General features: G+C 36.9%; 1 protein-coding gene across 5 annotated transcripts in view; it reads right to left on the bottom strand.

Annotated features, from left to right (window-relative positions):
- PTPN2 (protein tyrosine phosphatase non-receptor type 2) overlaps positions 1 to 17,518 on the bottom strand; it is an 87,877-nt gene that overhangs the window by 15,445 nt on the left and 54,914 nt on the right. For all 5 annotated transcript variants that reach the window (XM_086682403.1, XM_025931055.2, XM_025931056.2 and 2 more), the window contains 3 exons: positions 14,023 to 14,160; positions 6,260 to 6,469; positions 4,296 to 4,448 (listed from right to left, as the gene is read on the bottom strand). In XM_086682403.1, coding sequence (XP_086538529.1) covers positions 4,296 to 4,448; positions 6,260 to 6,469; positions 14,023 to 14,160 — 501 coding nt within the window. The remainder of the gene's footprint in view (positions 1 to 4,295; positions 4,449 to 6,259; positions 6,470 to 14,022; positions 14,161 to 17,518) is intronic.

Genomic DNA, 17,518 nt, shown 5'->3' with positions numbered 1-17,518 from the left:
TTTTTTTTTTTTCAACGTTTATTTTATTTTTGGACAGAGAGAGACAGAGCATGAACGGGGGAGGGGCAGAGAGAGAGGGAGACACAGAATAGGAAGCAGGCTCCAGGCTCCGAGCCATCAGCCCAGAGCCCGACGCGGGGCTCGAACTCACGGACCGGGAGATCGTGACCTGGCTGAAGTCGGACGCTTAACCGACTGCGCCACCCAGGCGCCCCATTTTTTAAAGAAAATGTCATTTTGCCATGTCTCTGGGCAGCAAACTCACTCAACTTTGCCTTCCCTGTGACCCACAAGCAAGCAGGCACTCCAGAATCATCTGCCTAGGCTTGTCACTGCTGACTGGTGAAGCCAAGGAATCAATACTGCATTCAGCTACTTCATTCAAGCTCTCATCTGAAGGCCTGGAGGACAGCTTATCTGGACTGAGAGTTTCTCATCTCCCTTTCTAATTCTACACTCACACTGAACGAAACCCTACACATCACGTGCTGCCTGCACATCACCCTGCACAGTGCCTGCAACCCCACCCTACCCATCTTTCACTGAAGAAAGTCACTCGAAGGAGCAGTTAAACTTGAAACCCACTATAATTTGTTAAAAATAAATCATTTGCTTTAGTAGTAGTATCAAATTACCAACTAGAGATCTTACAAGATTAATTCTGAATTGCCAATCTGGATATTTTACTCTGTGAAGTTTGCTGTCATCATGGATACTGGGAGTGTGCTAATATGTGGTAATACCAGTAACTACAATGTGTTTTTATGCCCAGCCATGTGCCAAGAAAGATGTACGGTAAATGATATGTTTTTAGAGACAACTAGAACTTACCTGTATTTATCTACGTAGGTCAAGGTCATTGGAAATTCCCAATGATTACAATTATGTAGCATGTATTTATTGATTTCAGAAACAATCACCTTTGATGTGTATATTAACAGCTCTCCTTTCTCCTGACAGATTCTAAATCACTTTCTATCCACATATGTCAAAAACCTTCATAGGAAGACTAACATAAAACTGTATCCAATAATGAAAATACCACTCACACAATACAAATCTAAATTAAGACTGAAGGTGAAGACAGATATCCCCTTTAGGAACAAATAACAGAGACTAAGAAATATGGTTTGGGTGCTGCTGAACAGACAGTTCTCTGGGGGGACACCGGTTCAGGAAGTATCACCCTCCCACACCCCTGGCCACCATGCTCACAAAGAAAGAAGCTTCCTTCTTCTTACAAATATTAACTTTCCCTAAAATTCAGAGGTAAAGAGGAGGAGGTAGGCATATGGAGAGAAAGAAGAGTCTTTTTATAAATTGGCTATCATATCCTTGTATGTCAAAAGAGACAATTTCATGGGCTACAGTTATATTCATGCAGTTTGGGGTTTCTACATTAACTTTAGATCTTATAATTTAGGATCTCGGAGAACTTTCCTTTTCTTAGATTTTTATTCTAAGCTAAGGTTCTAGAACAGCACTGTCCAGTGAAATATAATATAGTGACATTTACAACTTTCAAATGTCTAGCAGCTGTGTTAAAAAAAGATGAATTTTAGCTATGTTTTATTTAACCCAATATAAAAAACACTGTCATTTGAACATACAATCAATATTTTAAAGTGTTTTTTTTTTAATTTACTTTGAGAGACAGAGAGGAAGGGAGGGACACAGAGAGGGAGACAGAGAGAATCCCAATCAGGCTCCACACTGTCAGTGCAGAGCCCAATACAGGGCTCAAACTCATGAACCGTGAGTTCATGACCATAGCCAAAATCTAGAGTCAGACAACCAACTGAGTCATCCAGGTGCCCTAGATATATAATCAATATGTTTTAAATTATTGAGACATTTTATACTTTTTCTCCCTGTATTTAATCTTCAAAATCTGGTATGTATTTTACACTTTAAGCAGATCTTGATTCCAACTAGCCATAATTCAAGTACTCAGTAACACATGTGGTTAATGGCTACAGTATTATAGCAAAGTTCCAGGAGGAGAAAAATATCTATGTAAGATAAACCCATATATATTTACTCATTAAAATACAGATACTCATTAATTACCATTATAATTAATAAAATTACAGCACATATAAATTATAGGAGCCTTAAGATCATTTCTGTGGAAACTGACCCCTCCAAATGGGTAATAGGCTTTTCTGATCCTTAATACCTGAAAAATACAGAGACATTTCCAATGTCTTCCTGAAGAAGGGGCAGAGAATGCCTTGGGTTTGTATGAAGTGCTAATGAAGCCAAAAGGAGATTCTGATGGCTACACCGTACCAGATAAATTGAGACAGAAAAAACTCTCCCAAGTCACAAACTACACTGTCATAATAATAAAGACCACAAGAAGTATGTTCATAAAATTCATCTCTGTAGTGAAAAAGATTCTCAAAGTAAGTGTGTATATATTCTGAAACTAAAGAAACTTGAAAAAATTTTAAAGTGGAGGGAGAGATACTATCCAAAGGATGGCACACTTTCCCTACAATTAGTGTGTTAAGAACATCCAGGAGATGAGCAGTGAAACAACTAGGGAACATACAAGTGTGTGAAAAAAGTCTGGTATAACTACTTAACTTTTTTAAACTCCAGATTTAAACTGGAGAGTTCACTGGGATAAAAAAGACATTTTCCTAATGGAAGAAGGGTCTCACGCTTTGTGGGCTAAGCTAAGCTACATACTACCTTGTGGACTGATGCAATATTTTTCTTTACTAAAGAGTATTCTTTAATGCTATATAAATATTTGAAAAAAACATTTTAAATGAACTTTATTTTTTTCTTTCTTCATTTTAAAGGTTTTATTTTCATTCCAGTTAACATACATTGTTATATTAGTTTCACGTATATCATTTAGTAATTCAACAATTTCATACATCACTCTGCGCTCATCAACACAAGTGCACTTCCTAATCCCCATCACCTATTTAACCCACCTCCCCACCCACTTCCCTTCTGGTAACCATCAGTTTGTTTTCTACAGTTAAGTCTCTTGGTTTGCCTCTCTCTTACTTTATTTCCCTTTGCTTGTTTTGTTTCTTAAATTCCACATATGAACGAAATCATATGGTAATTATCTTTGTCTCTGATTTCGCTTAGTATTATACTCTCTAGCTCCATTCATGATGTTGTCAATGGCAAGATTTTAATAAAACTTTAAATTTTTTTTTAACGTTTATTTATTTTTGAGACAGAGAGAGACACAGCATGAACGGGGGAGGGTCACAGAGAGAGAGGGAGGCACAGAATCTGAAACAGGCTCCAGGCTCTGAGCTGTCAGCACAGAGCCCGACGTGGGGCTTGAACTCATGAACCGTGAGATCATGACCTGAGCCGAAGTCGGACGCTTAACCGACTGAGCCACTCAGGCGCCCCATGATTTTAATAAAACTTTAAAATCTCACCGGTAATAGTTTGTCTTGAATAGTTACAATTATACTAATGATGAGAAGAGTTAGCTGAGGAACAGAACTGCTTAAGAATATTTTAATGTCTCTGAAATCTACACGACACCTAACTTATATTTAATTCCATTATGACAGATGGTCTGATCTGAGTTATAAAAGGCGGTTTATTCAGAATATTCCTGTCTTGGCTAGTAATCACAGATATGAAAGAGTCAGTATATGTGTTCATAAGAGAAACATAAAGAGATTTTATCGACTTATGTTCAATACTATGTGATCAGATCAGACAAGAAATGTGGGTCTGTTGTTATTTCTGTTTCTATTTTACATTTTATGTTAGTACATTACACAGATTTCTGATATCAGTCTTTGAACGTAGTCTTTGCAAATGTGGAATAAAAATATCTTCATGAGAGTACAGCCAGCAACCCAGAGAAACATAACTTTGTACTGGAATTTCATTATGTCTGTCATAAGTACTCAAGTTGCTCACTGTTATAAAATTAAGTATTTATTACATGAATTATTCTATAATCACAGGTCAGGTTTTTAATGAGCTGAAAGTACAAACAATTTCTGGTTTATTTTAATACTTAAATGCTTATACCCTCCTTACATAAACATTTCGCTTTCTTTAATGAAATCTTATTCCCACTGGGGCTTTTGAGTAACAGGAAGGATTTAACATGAGGCTGAGGTATGTATGAGGCAATAAGCTTAAACTTTAGTTTTAAGACAGCCAGCTGGATTTACCACGTGAATGTAAATATGCTTTTTGGAAGGAAGGGAGAAAATATGTGCTTAAATGAAGTGCAGTTATTTGATGCTAATCATATATAATACACAGGTATTTTTGCCCCTAAAAAAATTTACCTGTATATTTGAATCTCCCTTTATAAATTTTGCTCCTTCTATTATAGTCATATATGAGAATCTGAGTTGGTCTGGTGTCTGAATAAGTCCCATTCGATATTTTCTCATATTCAGTAACAGTTGTTTAATGTTAATATCATCTCCTTTTTCCATCTGCAAGAAAGGTAAAAATTATTCAAGCCTTCTGTTGTTAGGGTCTAGGGAAAAGAAGCAATACAGGATAGCTGCTAAGCGCTTTACAATGAGCAGTGTGTTTCCCCCAAGAACAAGAAGTTACCACTGCAGCTGTAACTCTTTCTGTACAAAACAGGCACCCCAATCCACCATCACCCCCACAACTCAACTGTTCAAGCAGTAGGTGGAAGCCTTTAGCTGATATACAACTGATTCCAAACCAATCACAGTAATCTCATTCAGTTTGGCCAGTGTTTGCCTAAGGAAGGATTTATGGCCAGTTCTGGCTTGATGTAAAGATAAACCCACTGAGATTAGTGCTCTTCTTTTTTTCTTAAAGGTCTTGGCAGAAATAATTTTTTTTTGCCCAGTGCCCTTCTGCCTTCATGTCTGTGTCCAGTAGCCACCTAGAGATGGTGGAGAAGACAGAAAGAGCCTAGATGCACTATGACACTGTTGAGTCGCCCCACCAGCCCTGGACTATAGATCTGGTATTATAACCACCGTACTCCTCACCACAAATGAAAAACAAAAAGTGGAAGTTATGTTTGGCAGGGAATAGGCACAAACACACAATCCAGTTTTTAATATTCACCATTAACTGCATAGACACCAGAGTTTTTAGACATGTCAAAGTTCACTTTAATGTAACACTCTGGCTTTTTTTTAAACATCTTTTTAAAAAAATTTTATTTTATTTTATTTATTTTTTTTTTAATTTTTTTTTCAACGTTTATTTATTTTTGGGACAGAGAGAGACAGAGCATGAATGGGGGAGGGGCAGAGAGAGAGGGAGACACAGAATCGGAAACAGGCTCCAGACTCTGAGCCATCAGCCCAGAGCCTGACGCGGGGCTCGAACTCACGGACCGCGAGATCGTGACCTGACTGAAGTCGGACGCTTAACCGACTGCGCCACCCAGGAGCCCCTATTTTATTTTTAAATCAAGTATGCTCTATGCCCAACATGGGGCTTGAACTCATGACCCTCAAGATTAAGAGTTGCATGCTCTATTGACTGAGCTAGCCAGTAACAATTGGCTACATGTAACAATTGTTACATGAATTGCCATATAACAATTCAGTTTCTGATTGAGGTATATTACATATAGGCAGAGTGGTAAAGTAATACGGTAGGTGTATTAAGACTCAACTATTCTTATACTCTAGAGGTGCTCTGTACCCAAGTAAGGAAAAATGGACATTTAAAAAATGTCCTGTATCCAGGCTGGGGCTGGGAATGGGGTGGTGAGAAAGAATACAGCCCTTGGGGACACATATCGGAGTCTCAGGGGACTAACAGTACTAACATCTATTTGTATCTCACAAAATACCAGAGACTCTTCAGATTACTCTAAATGTATTAATTCATTTAATTCTCACAACACCCCCGTGAGGAAAAGTGCCATTATCCTTATTTGTAAATAAGGAAACTCAGGCAAGAGAAATGAAGTGCTTGTCTGAGGAGGCAGGAATTCAATATTACGTATCAATTTATATTTGAGAAACAAAGAGGGAGGAGGCTTATTGTTTTTGTAATATAAAGCTACCAGGAAAAAACAAAAAAAAAGTCTTTTGGGAGATCTCTAGAATCACCTTGGACACAGGACCAGCACTCTCACAAATAAGAGGCAGTTCAAAGGGTATGAATGAGGTTTGTTTAGGTTTTTCTGAAAGAAGGCAGAAGTTTGAAAATCACAGTTCTGGGATAGTGGTATTAGAGCTTACTTCTGCCAGTGGAAACAGTAAAAATTAAACAAGACTAAAATTAGATCATAAGAAGCACTTACCAGAACAAGACAGGTATCTACTAGAGAAAAGGTGCCTGACCGCCCAATGCCTGCACTACAGTGGATCACTGCAGGCCCATGTTCAGGATTCAGGGAACCAGATTCTCTCACTTTAAATAAGAAATTGAGAAATGAAGCTGGTGATTCAGGGACTCCAAAATCTGGCCAGGTAGTATAATGAAAGTGAGATATTGTTCTGGTTTCACCACTCTACAAAGTGAAAATCAAGGGGGGAAAAGTTAGTTCTAATTTCTTAAAAAAAAAAAAATTATTTCAGAGAGATTATGTATTTTGTCTAATGCTTTTAATCCTTATGGACTTTTGTACCATGATTTTTCATTTGGTTTCTGATAATCACTCACACAAGTTTGGAGTTCTTTAGGAGAATCTGGAATTTATTAATAATAGCTAACATTTCTAAAACATTATTTCGCAGGCATGTTCTAAGCTTTTTATGTATTCAACTCATACAACAATCCTATTAAAATTCATTTTCTAGATGAGAAAACCGAGGCCAAAGGTTAAGCAATTTACCCAAGGTTACAGATTTAGAAAACAGCAGACCAGAATCAGAAGCAGTAGTCTGGGTTCTTAGCCACTAACCTGAACCATACATGTTGCCAGGATTTTAATTCATATATCGTGGGTTTTTTTTCTTCCATTAAAAAAAAATTCTACCAGTATAATTTTACATTCTTTCGTGGTTTCCTTTTTAAGCACTCCCAAGATTTTTCAGATATAATTTTTCTCGTTATACGAGTCATCTTGTAGATTGTGCTACCCAGGCTCAGAGAAGCAACTCAAGAATTAATTTAAAGAAACAATCTTCACATTTTTTATTGAAATTGCTCTTCTAATTGCTGCTTTTCCCCATGGCAATAATTTCCAATCCTAAAACTGTTTATATGACTTTGTGATGTGCTAAAATGTTTTACCAATATGCTAAATGCTTCCTGTCTCTTAAAGCCTGCCTGGCATTCACTATCACTTCCTGGATATTCCTGATGAGCTTTATTTCTGACTAACTCATTATGAAAATGTTCCTAAGCTTCTGCCAGCTGCTTTTGCCCCAAGGAGCACTTCGGTGCCTTCTCGTCTTCATTTCTGTAAATGAAGCAGTAACCCTCAAGCATGTCTCTGCACAATTTCTCAGTTTCATTATAGGACGTTTTTGGAGGGAGAAGCCATATAAGCAACATTTTAAAAAGTTATTTTTAATGGTTAAGAGCTAAAGATTATTATTAGAGCATTGTGCTTTTGGTACCAGTTCTCAAAATTAAGGTTAACTTTCATTTTTTAGAAAATAAATTTTTTTTTTTTTTTTTTTTTTTAAGTAGAGATTAAGACTCCCAAATCCCAGATTTGGTTATATGAGGTATAACACTGATAAAATACACTGCAGAAACTTTTTAATGTCAAATTATATACTTCTAGTGATTGATTTTTCTTAACATTTGGCTTTCACAATTCCAAAGATACTCTGATCCATAGGTTCTCAATATACTGAAGGTACTAGATGATTTCTCTATTATTAATTAAAGTGACCATTGGGATTACTAGATTTCAAATCATTTCCTTTTAAATTCCAAAGTAAGCATGGTAAGTGAAAGAAGCCAAACTCTAAAGGCTATATACTATATAATCCTATTGATATGACAGTATGGAAAAAGCAAAATTATAGGGATAGAAACCAGCTCAGTGGTTGCCAGCAGCTGGGAGTGGGGTAAGGATGACTGTACACAGGCAACCTGGGAAAATTTGTAAGACTCACAGGGGGAAGGTGATGGAGCTGCTCTGTACTTTGATGGGGGAGGGGTGTTATACAATTGAATGCATTGTCAAAACTCAGAACTGTACACTGAAAAGACTGTATCTTACTATATATTTAAAAAAAGGGAATTAAAAGTACTTTATTAAAAATGATATTTAAAACATTCCAAATTAAGAAGGCTAAACTTTAGTTTCCTCTTACAAAGCCATAAATGGACACGTAACAACACAACACCAACAGAGGAATGGGCTAAAGTGGCTGGTCTCTGGCTGGCTCAGAGCCATAGAGAACTCAGTCACATTTTACTTTAAATGGGGTCTAAGACTTCAGTGGGAGTGTTTAACCCCTTTTCTCCCCTGACAACTGCCCTGCTGTGGTCATCTGCCACTATGCAGTGCTGACAATACACAGCGGGGCCAGACTTGATCCACATGAGCTCCAAGCAGGTCCTGTATGGACCTGCTGCAGCGCCCAGGTCTCAGAGGGGTGGCACCAGAACCCCACTCTCCTGCGAGCCGTGCTCTGCAGGGTGTGACTCACTGTTCCCAAGTGGTTGTATGCTCACTTATTGCATCACCTCCTGGCTCAAAACCTATAGTTAACCCACAATCCTGAGCAACTGCTTCCTTTTTCTCTGCTTGTATGATTTTGGCTCAAGACTAGCAGTCTCTTGATTTTTTTCAAATTCAGGTCATGCTGTCTGGGATACTCAAAGTCGGTTTCCAGAAATGTTCACGACTGTTTGTATGATGCAGTCTTCCCCACTAATAGATTTTTGAGAATCAGTCTTTTTCTTTCCCCTAACAGGACCAAATTAAAGAACTTCTTGAGAAGTTTAGTTTTATTAATGTGCCCCTACTGAAACAAGATTCAAAATCACAGCTCACAAAAATCATACAGTTCCCAACGGACCACTTCATGAAGCAATAAGATCCATATGTTTAGTACTGAGATAAAAAAAGGAATGTTTATATGCTTGATTAGATCTCTTTTCCCTCCTCTTCATGCTAGAAAAAAAATGAGAGGAGGGAAAAAAGGGTAGCCAAAGACTAGAGAGCTAAAACAAAATTCATCTTTATTCCAAACAAGCTCTACACGTAGACTTAACAATTTTTGACAAACTCCTTATTTCAAAACTAGTGGAAGCAGCCTTTTCTTCTCCCGGGTTACCAAATCACATCAGTCCTCCTGTGCTGCCCAGTTGGCGTCTTCCATTCCCTCCCACTGTTGACCTCACACCCCATGCACACCTGGTTGCAACCGCAATTAGGTGGCTGCCCCCGTCTCCATCCCCATGTGCACATGCCTGCCAAACCTTCTTTGTAAAATGCTGTGTTATGTATACCACACTGCAAAAATGTCAGTGGTTCACTGCTCTTTTTAAGACAAAATCTTATTTACAGTTGTTGAAGGAGAATTCTATCCTTAAAGGATATCTAATTCATTATATATGGAAGCCAGGAAGATAATCTATGAATTGAGTCAGCTATGGCAATTTAAGTGTATGCTACCTAAAGTGATTCAAATTCAAGTTTAACTATTATTTTATACAGATAAATAAGATTATGAATTTTCTATTTATATTTCTATTATAAAGAAATCTATATAGTTCTTTGGTCCTAGGCCCAATTATTTTCACACTTCAGGTATTTACAGAAGTACCAAGATAATATTCCCAGAAGACTTTCATTAGCCCAATACTGTCATCTGTAAATGGTTACAAACAGTACTTACCTTATAAGGCTATTGTGAGGAATAAATGAAACATTAAATGTAAAGTACCCAACTTATGCCTGCACATGGTAAATGCTTAACAGATACCTTTTCTGAAATAATTATACCAATTGCTTCCATTGTAGCTCCTAAAAAGCTCCTATCAATTGTAAGCCTCTCCACATTTCCAATGTTTTGGAAATACGTACTTAATACTTCCTCTACATGAAGGAGTAGCGAAGTTTGGGAACCTTATCTCCTAAATGCAGATTTTTTTTTAAATCAAATCTGTATCTCACTGTAAGTGCCTTAGTTCAGTCCCTCATCAATTTTTGCCACGATCATTGTACAATCTGTATTAAAGATTTAGTTACTGCAATTCATTTTGAAAGATGAACAGAACTCACTAGATCAGGAGGAGAGTGACAGAAACAGGTAGGCATGGGGCTTGCATTCTAAGCAGAGAGAAAAGCAATACACAGAGGTGCGGGCCCCCAACCAACAACCTGTTTGAGAACAAACCCTGAGTGCCTGAAAGAGATGGAGGTGGACAAGTAGGAAGGACCAGTCTGTGCTGGGCCCTGGACTTCTGCTTTGTCCACAGAAGGATTTTTAAATTTTTTTTTTTTTTTTAACGTTTATTCATTTCTGAGAGACAGGGTGTGAACAGGGGAGGGACAGAGAGAGGGAGGGAGACACAGAATATGAAGCAGGCTCCAGGCTCTGAATTATCAGCACAGAGCCCAATGCAGGGCTTGAACCCACGAACTAGGAGATTCTGACCTGAGACGAAGTTGGACGCATAACCGATTAAGCCACCTACACGCCCCTGCAACAGAAGGATTTTTTAAGAGCAAGGTGGAAGGATCATGACTGTGTTTTAGAATACCACATACTCAGTGCAATGGCAGAGGGGAGCACAAAGTTAACAGGTAAGGACTATCCACAGGGAGCTGAGAACCTTGTTATGGAGTCAAAGTAAATACCTATAAGATGGTAAAATTTAAATTATGGAGAGAAGTGTAAGACGATCATAGCTGTCAAGAATGAATGTGTCAGAGATAAGCTGAGAAAGACCTAAGTAAGGAATGGGCCACAAGGTGGTACTGAAGGATGTGCAGGATATAAATAGGCAGAGAAGAGAAGATAACATTCCAGGTGGGATAAACTGTTTAAACTATTCTGAATCAAATCCCAGCTGAGCATCACAATAATTAGGCACTCATCCTGTTTTGGGCAACTCTACAGGGACAGAGAAATAGAAGGCAGCCAGCATTACAATAGTATTCCTGGAACTTGATAAACATAAAGCTGGCCAAAAATATTATGGAAAATAATGAAGAGCTACTGAAAAGAAAATCCTGAAAGACAAAAAAGCACTCTAGATGACCTTATATTTTAAAAGCCCTGCAAAAGCTCCTTCGTAGCTTAAGCCACGGGGCCACTTTAAAAGCAAAGATGGAATCTCTTCATTCAGGGGCAAAAGTTCAGACTCTTAGCTCTGATGAAGACACTGGGAAGTGTCACTGGTGTGCAGCTTTACTGCTCTCTTAGACCAGAGGCCTCTAAAAAAGCAGGGTCTGCACAGACAATAGCCCTGGCCTCAGACCTGTTAATACATACAAGTCAGACTCCTTTAGAAGCAAACTGGTTCTCTGCAGCTCAGGGTGAGGTGGGTGACCACTCACCTACTGCACTATCACCTTTCTCTCTCTTTTGGTATTTTTCTCCCTCAACTTGTTCTGGTCAACTGCCCTTGCTCCTGCAGTCCTTCCCAACTCAATAATATTACAGAGGAAACAGATACACACAACTAAAGCTAATAATTATAACTCTTGCATGGAGTCTTAGGCCTATTAACAGCATTAATTCACTTGACCCTTACAGCAACCCTCTGAGGTACGTGTGTCCTTATACTCATTCTGTAGATGAGAAACTGAGGCATAGAGGGTAAATAGTGGGACCAATCATACAGCCAGGATTGGCAGAGTTGGAATTTAAACTCAGACCATCTGGTTCCAGAACTGAAATACCTAGTTAAATGCAATTCTGCTTCTCACACTGAAATGCTACTTTATTCTTCTAACATTCCTAGCTCTTACTAAAGATTGTAAAGTAGAATGTAAACATAATATTGCTATTAATTATGGTGGACTCTGAACCAGGCCAATAAGAAATCTCACAGTTGCTAGCAACTAAAACACAGTTTTGGCCAATGGATGGCCGGCCAGTTCACATGTGGGCCTCAAATCCAGAAAGATGCTTCAAAACCAAGGGTTTTCCTTTACTTTGACAATTCATACTTTTTTCAAAAGACTTAGCCCCATATCATTACAAGTCAGGAGATTTGGATTTGAGTTCTAGAGCCTGTCACTTATTAGCTGAGTAATCTATTTATGGAAAAAATCTTATAACCTAATGGATTTTAGGTTTTTAAAAAATACATGAAATACAGAGATATTAAGAATATTTACTCTATCAAATCATAGGAAGAATATGGGTCAAGTGATATATACGTAAAAGTGCTTTGCAAAATGATAAAATACAAAAGTCATTCTATTTTATCATGTTAATCAACTCTTAATTAGGATAGGTTTCAGAAACAGGGAAAAATATCTATGACCCTCTCCATCCAAATTAATTAAAAAAAAAAAAATTTTTTTTTTCAACGTTTATTTATTTTTAGGACAGAGAGAGACAGAGCATGAATGGGGGAGGGGCAGAGAGAGAGGGAGACACAGAATCGGAAACTGGCTCCAGGCTCTGAGCCATCAGCCCAGAGCCTGACGCGGGGCTCGAACTCACGGACTGCGAGATCGTGACCTGGCTGAAGTCGGACGCTTAACCGACTGCGCCACCCAGGCGCCCCAAATTAATTTTAATGCCAAAGCAGATGAGGTACTTGGGATAAATACCAAGAGAAGATGATTCAGAGAACTATGAGAAGTTTATGGAAAAGCAGTTCTGTTTCTGGGAATAAGCACTGCACAAACAGTTATTGATGTATCTCAGGGCAACTTAAGACATACGTAAATGGAATAGCTGGTGCAAAATAACTACAGTAAGGAAAATTTATAAATAAATCTAAGCCTTGTAATTCCCAACCCTGAGACTTCTTAGATAACCTAAGAGATCACATGAAAAGCTTAGTTATGGATGTCATGGGCAGTTGGGAGTGGGCCCTAAGCACACTATGTGCACCTGTGCTTAGAGTGGGCAGCAAAAAACAGAGGGGTTCCAAGAGATCAACTATACAAAGTATTTCTACATAACTAAAAGTGCGTGTATTTGTGGTGTGTGTGTGCATGTGTGTGCGTGCGTGTGTGTGTGCATGCACGTGCACACTTTATATATCCCTTCTCTATAAAGCTTTTTTTGGACAATGATCACATATTAATCACTTAATTCAGTTAATGGTTAACTGAAACAGATGTATTCCTGAAATTATTTTTTGGCAAACATTTTCCTATTTTCTAGTTTCCCTAGCTCCTAAGAGCATCTCAGAATCACTCTCATTTCATATTTTCCAGTTATCCCAATTACAACACAAGACAGGTAGATGGTAAAAGGGGGGAGAAACGTCCTGATCCCCAGCTTAACAGCAGCAGGTTCACAATCCACCATGAACACATATCTCAACCAAAAAATAAGGAACAATTCTTATATTTCTGGAAAAGATCCAAATAAATGTTCTTGAGACCATATGCTAAACTTATTTCACCATTTCCCTCAAATTTCTCTGTGGTGAATCATTCGAATGAACAACATTCCAGTAAGTTATTTTCTTGAATAGCCTGCTACTCTTGTAAATACCAAGTGCCATGGTGTTTACTGGGCACCTATTCTGCATCAGGTGCTTTGCATACACCGCTTCATTTGATTGCCAAAACAGCCCTGAAAGGGAGCTATTACAATCTCCACTTTACAGATGAGGGAAGTTGAGAAACAGGTCCCAAGGACATTTAAACTCAACAGCAGAGCTGGGATTTGAATCCAGGGTGGCCTGATTCTAAAGCTCTCTCCCTCTCAATCCCCAAGAAATTTTAATAAATTATCTTCAATCCTCATATATCAAGCTGAACTTTAAAATTCTTAACTTCTAGGTTTTCTCAGGAGTCCTCAGAGAGCTACCATAAATATGAAACATAATGATTATGATTATATAGTATTATAGACAATATCGAAATGTATGTGCAGCCCCAAGCTTCAAATCTAATGACAAAGAATAATTCAGAAAATCAACACATAAGGTCCAATCTTTTGGGATGAAAAGTCTTACATTGATATTTTCTAACTGCAGTAGATGTACTGTATAATATGACTTCACATCTTCTGACAAGAACTTCACACTGAATCCTGTTTCTTTAAATAGCATCTCTCGGTCATCTTTTGTTGGCCAGTACTGTGCACATTTAACCTAAATTTAAGAATATGTATATATTAGTTCATAGACATGATGAAATCATAAAAAGCTGGGAAAGGAAGACAAACCACACACATTCATGCTGTATTTTTTTCAAGTACCCAAATCTATGAACAATTACACTATGTTTGATGCTTAATGTATTTTAAGAAGATTGACATTTTTATAAAAGCAGGTTTGCACAATGTTCCTGTAACTTATACTAAAAAAGCCATAAACAGGTAGGTATGTTCATAAAATAAAAATGAATCTGTCACTTCTAAAGCATGGTAACCTACAGTTTAACATCATATTGGTATTCACTTCACATTTCTAAAAGTATCAACCTCTTGTAAGAATCTTTTTTTAAACAGTATTGAAAAGGCTTTATTTTACAAGTATTTTCTAAAAATATCCATGAATCTGCTACTAAATACTACTTATTCTGAAAATAACATTGTATATTTACTTACTAAAATTAAGTCAGAGAAGCAAATCAGAAGATAAGCTCCCTCTACCTAGAGTTGTTACATTGTGGCAGAACTACTGATAAGGAATTCCTATTTGTGACAATAAAAGCATCTCCCCCAAAGCCAAATTATGAGGGCACCAGACTGAGGCAAGGTGAGATAAAGAGCCACTTCATCAGGAAGAATGCACCAGAAAAACAACGTTATAAAATAGGGCCACTTCTCCCTGTCCAAATCAGAAATGACTACAAATCACAAACAGTAACAATACCTCCAAACAAATGAATACTATGAGCTGGTACTTCCAAAGGTGCTAAAAGACATTTTAAATATGATACAAGAAGTGAAAAGAGAGTAAATGAGAATGAGAACAACTCAGAAATGATGTGACAGGAGACATAAAAAAAAAATTAGGAATCAAAGAACATATCAATTCTGAAATGAAGACTAAATTGAAAGGCAAAGAGGTGTGAATAAATGCTGCAGATATTGTCTCTGGAGAAAAAGATGAGGAAAGGAGGACATTTCTGAAATAAAAAAGAAATGAAGAAAGAGACATAGGATTTGAGAGAAAGTGACAAATATAAAAATAAGCAAAGAAAACCTAACATGCGTAATTGGAGGACCCAAAGAAGAACATCAAAGCAAGCAAACAGAAAATACTTACAAGTATAATCAATACATTTTTCTTTAAAAATCATATACTGAAAGACCACACTACACACTTAGAAAAATCTGAACCAGAATGACCAACCCAAAGACATATTTTGGTAAAATTAATGGAATTTGAAGAAAAAAAAATTACTTTGAGTAACCTAGATAAAAATAACAAAAACAAAAAAAAACCATGTGACTTATAAAGGAAATAAAATACGATGTTCAATTTACTTTGGCAGTAATTTGCTATTCCAGGAGGAAATGGAGTAATAATGTATTTAAGTTGCTCAAAGAAAAGCAAATGTGAGCCAAGATTTTATATCCTGCCAAAGTGACTTTTAAGCATTAAGACAGCAGATAAACTGTCATTGACAGGTAAGAAATCAGGAACTCTAATGCCCATGAGTCCTTCCTTAGGATCCACTAGAGAATAAGCTATCGACAGGACAACTGGAGAGACATCAACAACACTGGCAATGAATATCAAATATATATTTACACGTAGAACTAAGAGCTTAAAAGGGATATGAAAGAGATTATAGTATGTTATATACTCTGAAAAGGTAGGTAAAATACAACTTAAAAAACAGAAGAAGATGGAAAAAATTTTAAACTTTTTTAGTAATTACTTTGGTATTGGAGTTGATACCCTAATTATGAGTATTTTTGGTGTGTAATATGGAACAAAGGTAAAGAGTCATTATAAGATATTCTTTATCCGTAGTGTCTTTGAGGAGCAGGATTCATAGTATGGAAAAAGGAGATAACAGATACAAGGTAGAAAGGGTTAAGCCAACCCCTACAGTTCTAAATTTGAATCAGAAGATCAGTATGAACCCTTGAAGTATGTTATCTAACACACAAACATATTTTTTTCTTAGCTCTCTTCACTGAAAAGCTCTAAAAACAATGACCAGTCCAACATCAAACATCCCTATTTTTACTGCCATCTTGAAATACCATTGCCCATTAAAAGGAAACCAAGGCTCCTTAGAGACATGGTTGACTCTATGAAGAAGAGGTTAACATAAGCTTCAACAAGTAGTCATTCCAGATATTAAGAAAATTATTAAAGACTCTTTGGTTTTGACTCTTAGGTTTCTGACTCAGAGCCCAACTTGAAGAGATTTCTGCCAACCAGTGGAGGGTTAATTAGAATACTAATAAGGATAATACTATTATTATCCTTATTATTATTAAGGATATTAAGGATAATAATATTAGAATACTAATAAGAACAATAACTGCAATGGAGTGAAATGAATCAAGTATGTTTGAATCTATGAGTTCATAATAATTGATCCCCTCCAGTGCCTGCCCCACACCAAAAAAAACCTACCTGGTCACCTGTTGAGGACACTAGGAAATGAACTCTATTTTGAAAACTGCTTTTCCTATATAAAAGTGGTCAACTAACAAGAATGGAAGTTTCTCTTTATAGAAGTATTCCAACAAAAATTCAAGAAGGAATGATAAAATTGAAATACCACTATTTCATAACCCCTAATTAATTAAGGAACTAAGTAAGCCCTGACCAGCAATGACCACTAACACCATAAAAAGACATTATGGGACTCTTCACAAAGTAATACCACCCATGAAATAATCTTCCCCAAAATAATTAAATTTGAATCTTATTAAGTATCTAGATCCAAGCACTATAAATATGATTTCTAATTTCCATGGGCAGTCTTCTTTTATTAATTAGTAATTATACTCCAAAAAGAGAGATGAGACTTATAAATCATCTAGTTTGCAATGCTGCTCAAACTGTTCAAACAATGTCATCATCACTTAATTTTTGAGTCACACTGAAAACCATGAAAAAGCCACCATAAAAAACTATGCTGACATTGCTGGACATTCTGGTATGTCAGTGCCATTTCAGATTAGAAAGAGAGTAGAATAATTTGTATCACCATTAAAAGCCACCAACTATGAATTTAGAAGAAAGTAAGAATCAGGCATCTGAAGAAGTAGAACAGTCCAAGATCTTAAGGCTGGAAGAGATCTTACAGACAATACTTTCCAATTTGCTTCTTTGACAGAAAAGGAACCTAAAGCTACAAAAGTTAAAGACTTAAATAATTATTAATACTTGTTTAGACTGCACCTAAAGTTTTAATAAATTTATACATTTCCATACTGATACATGTAAATTTACACGTCTCATGGCCTAAGAGCCAATTAAAATTTATCAAGATTAAAAAAAACCAACCCTGTGACTTTAATCTTTTATAAAATTT

Source organism: Puma concolor, chromosome D3 (genome assembly GCF_028749965.1).
Source record: "Puma concolor isolate L17-30 chromosome D3, mPumCon1.1.hap2, whole genome shotgun sequence".
Lineage (NCBI taxonomy): Eukaryota > Metazoa > Chordata > Mammalia > Carnivora > Felidae > Puma > Puma concolor.
This window is presented reverse-complemented; position numbering and strand designations above follow the sequence as displayed.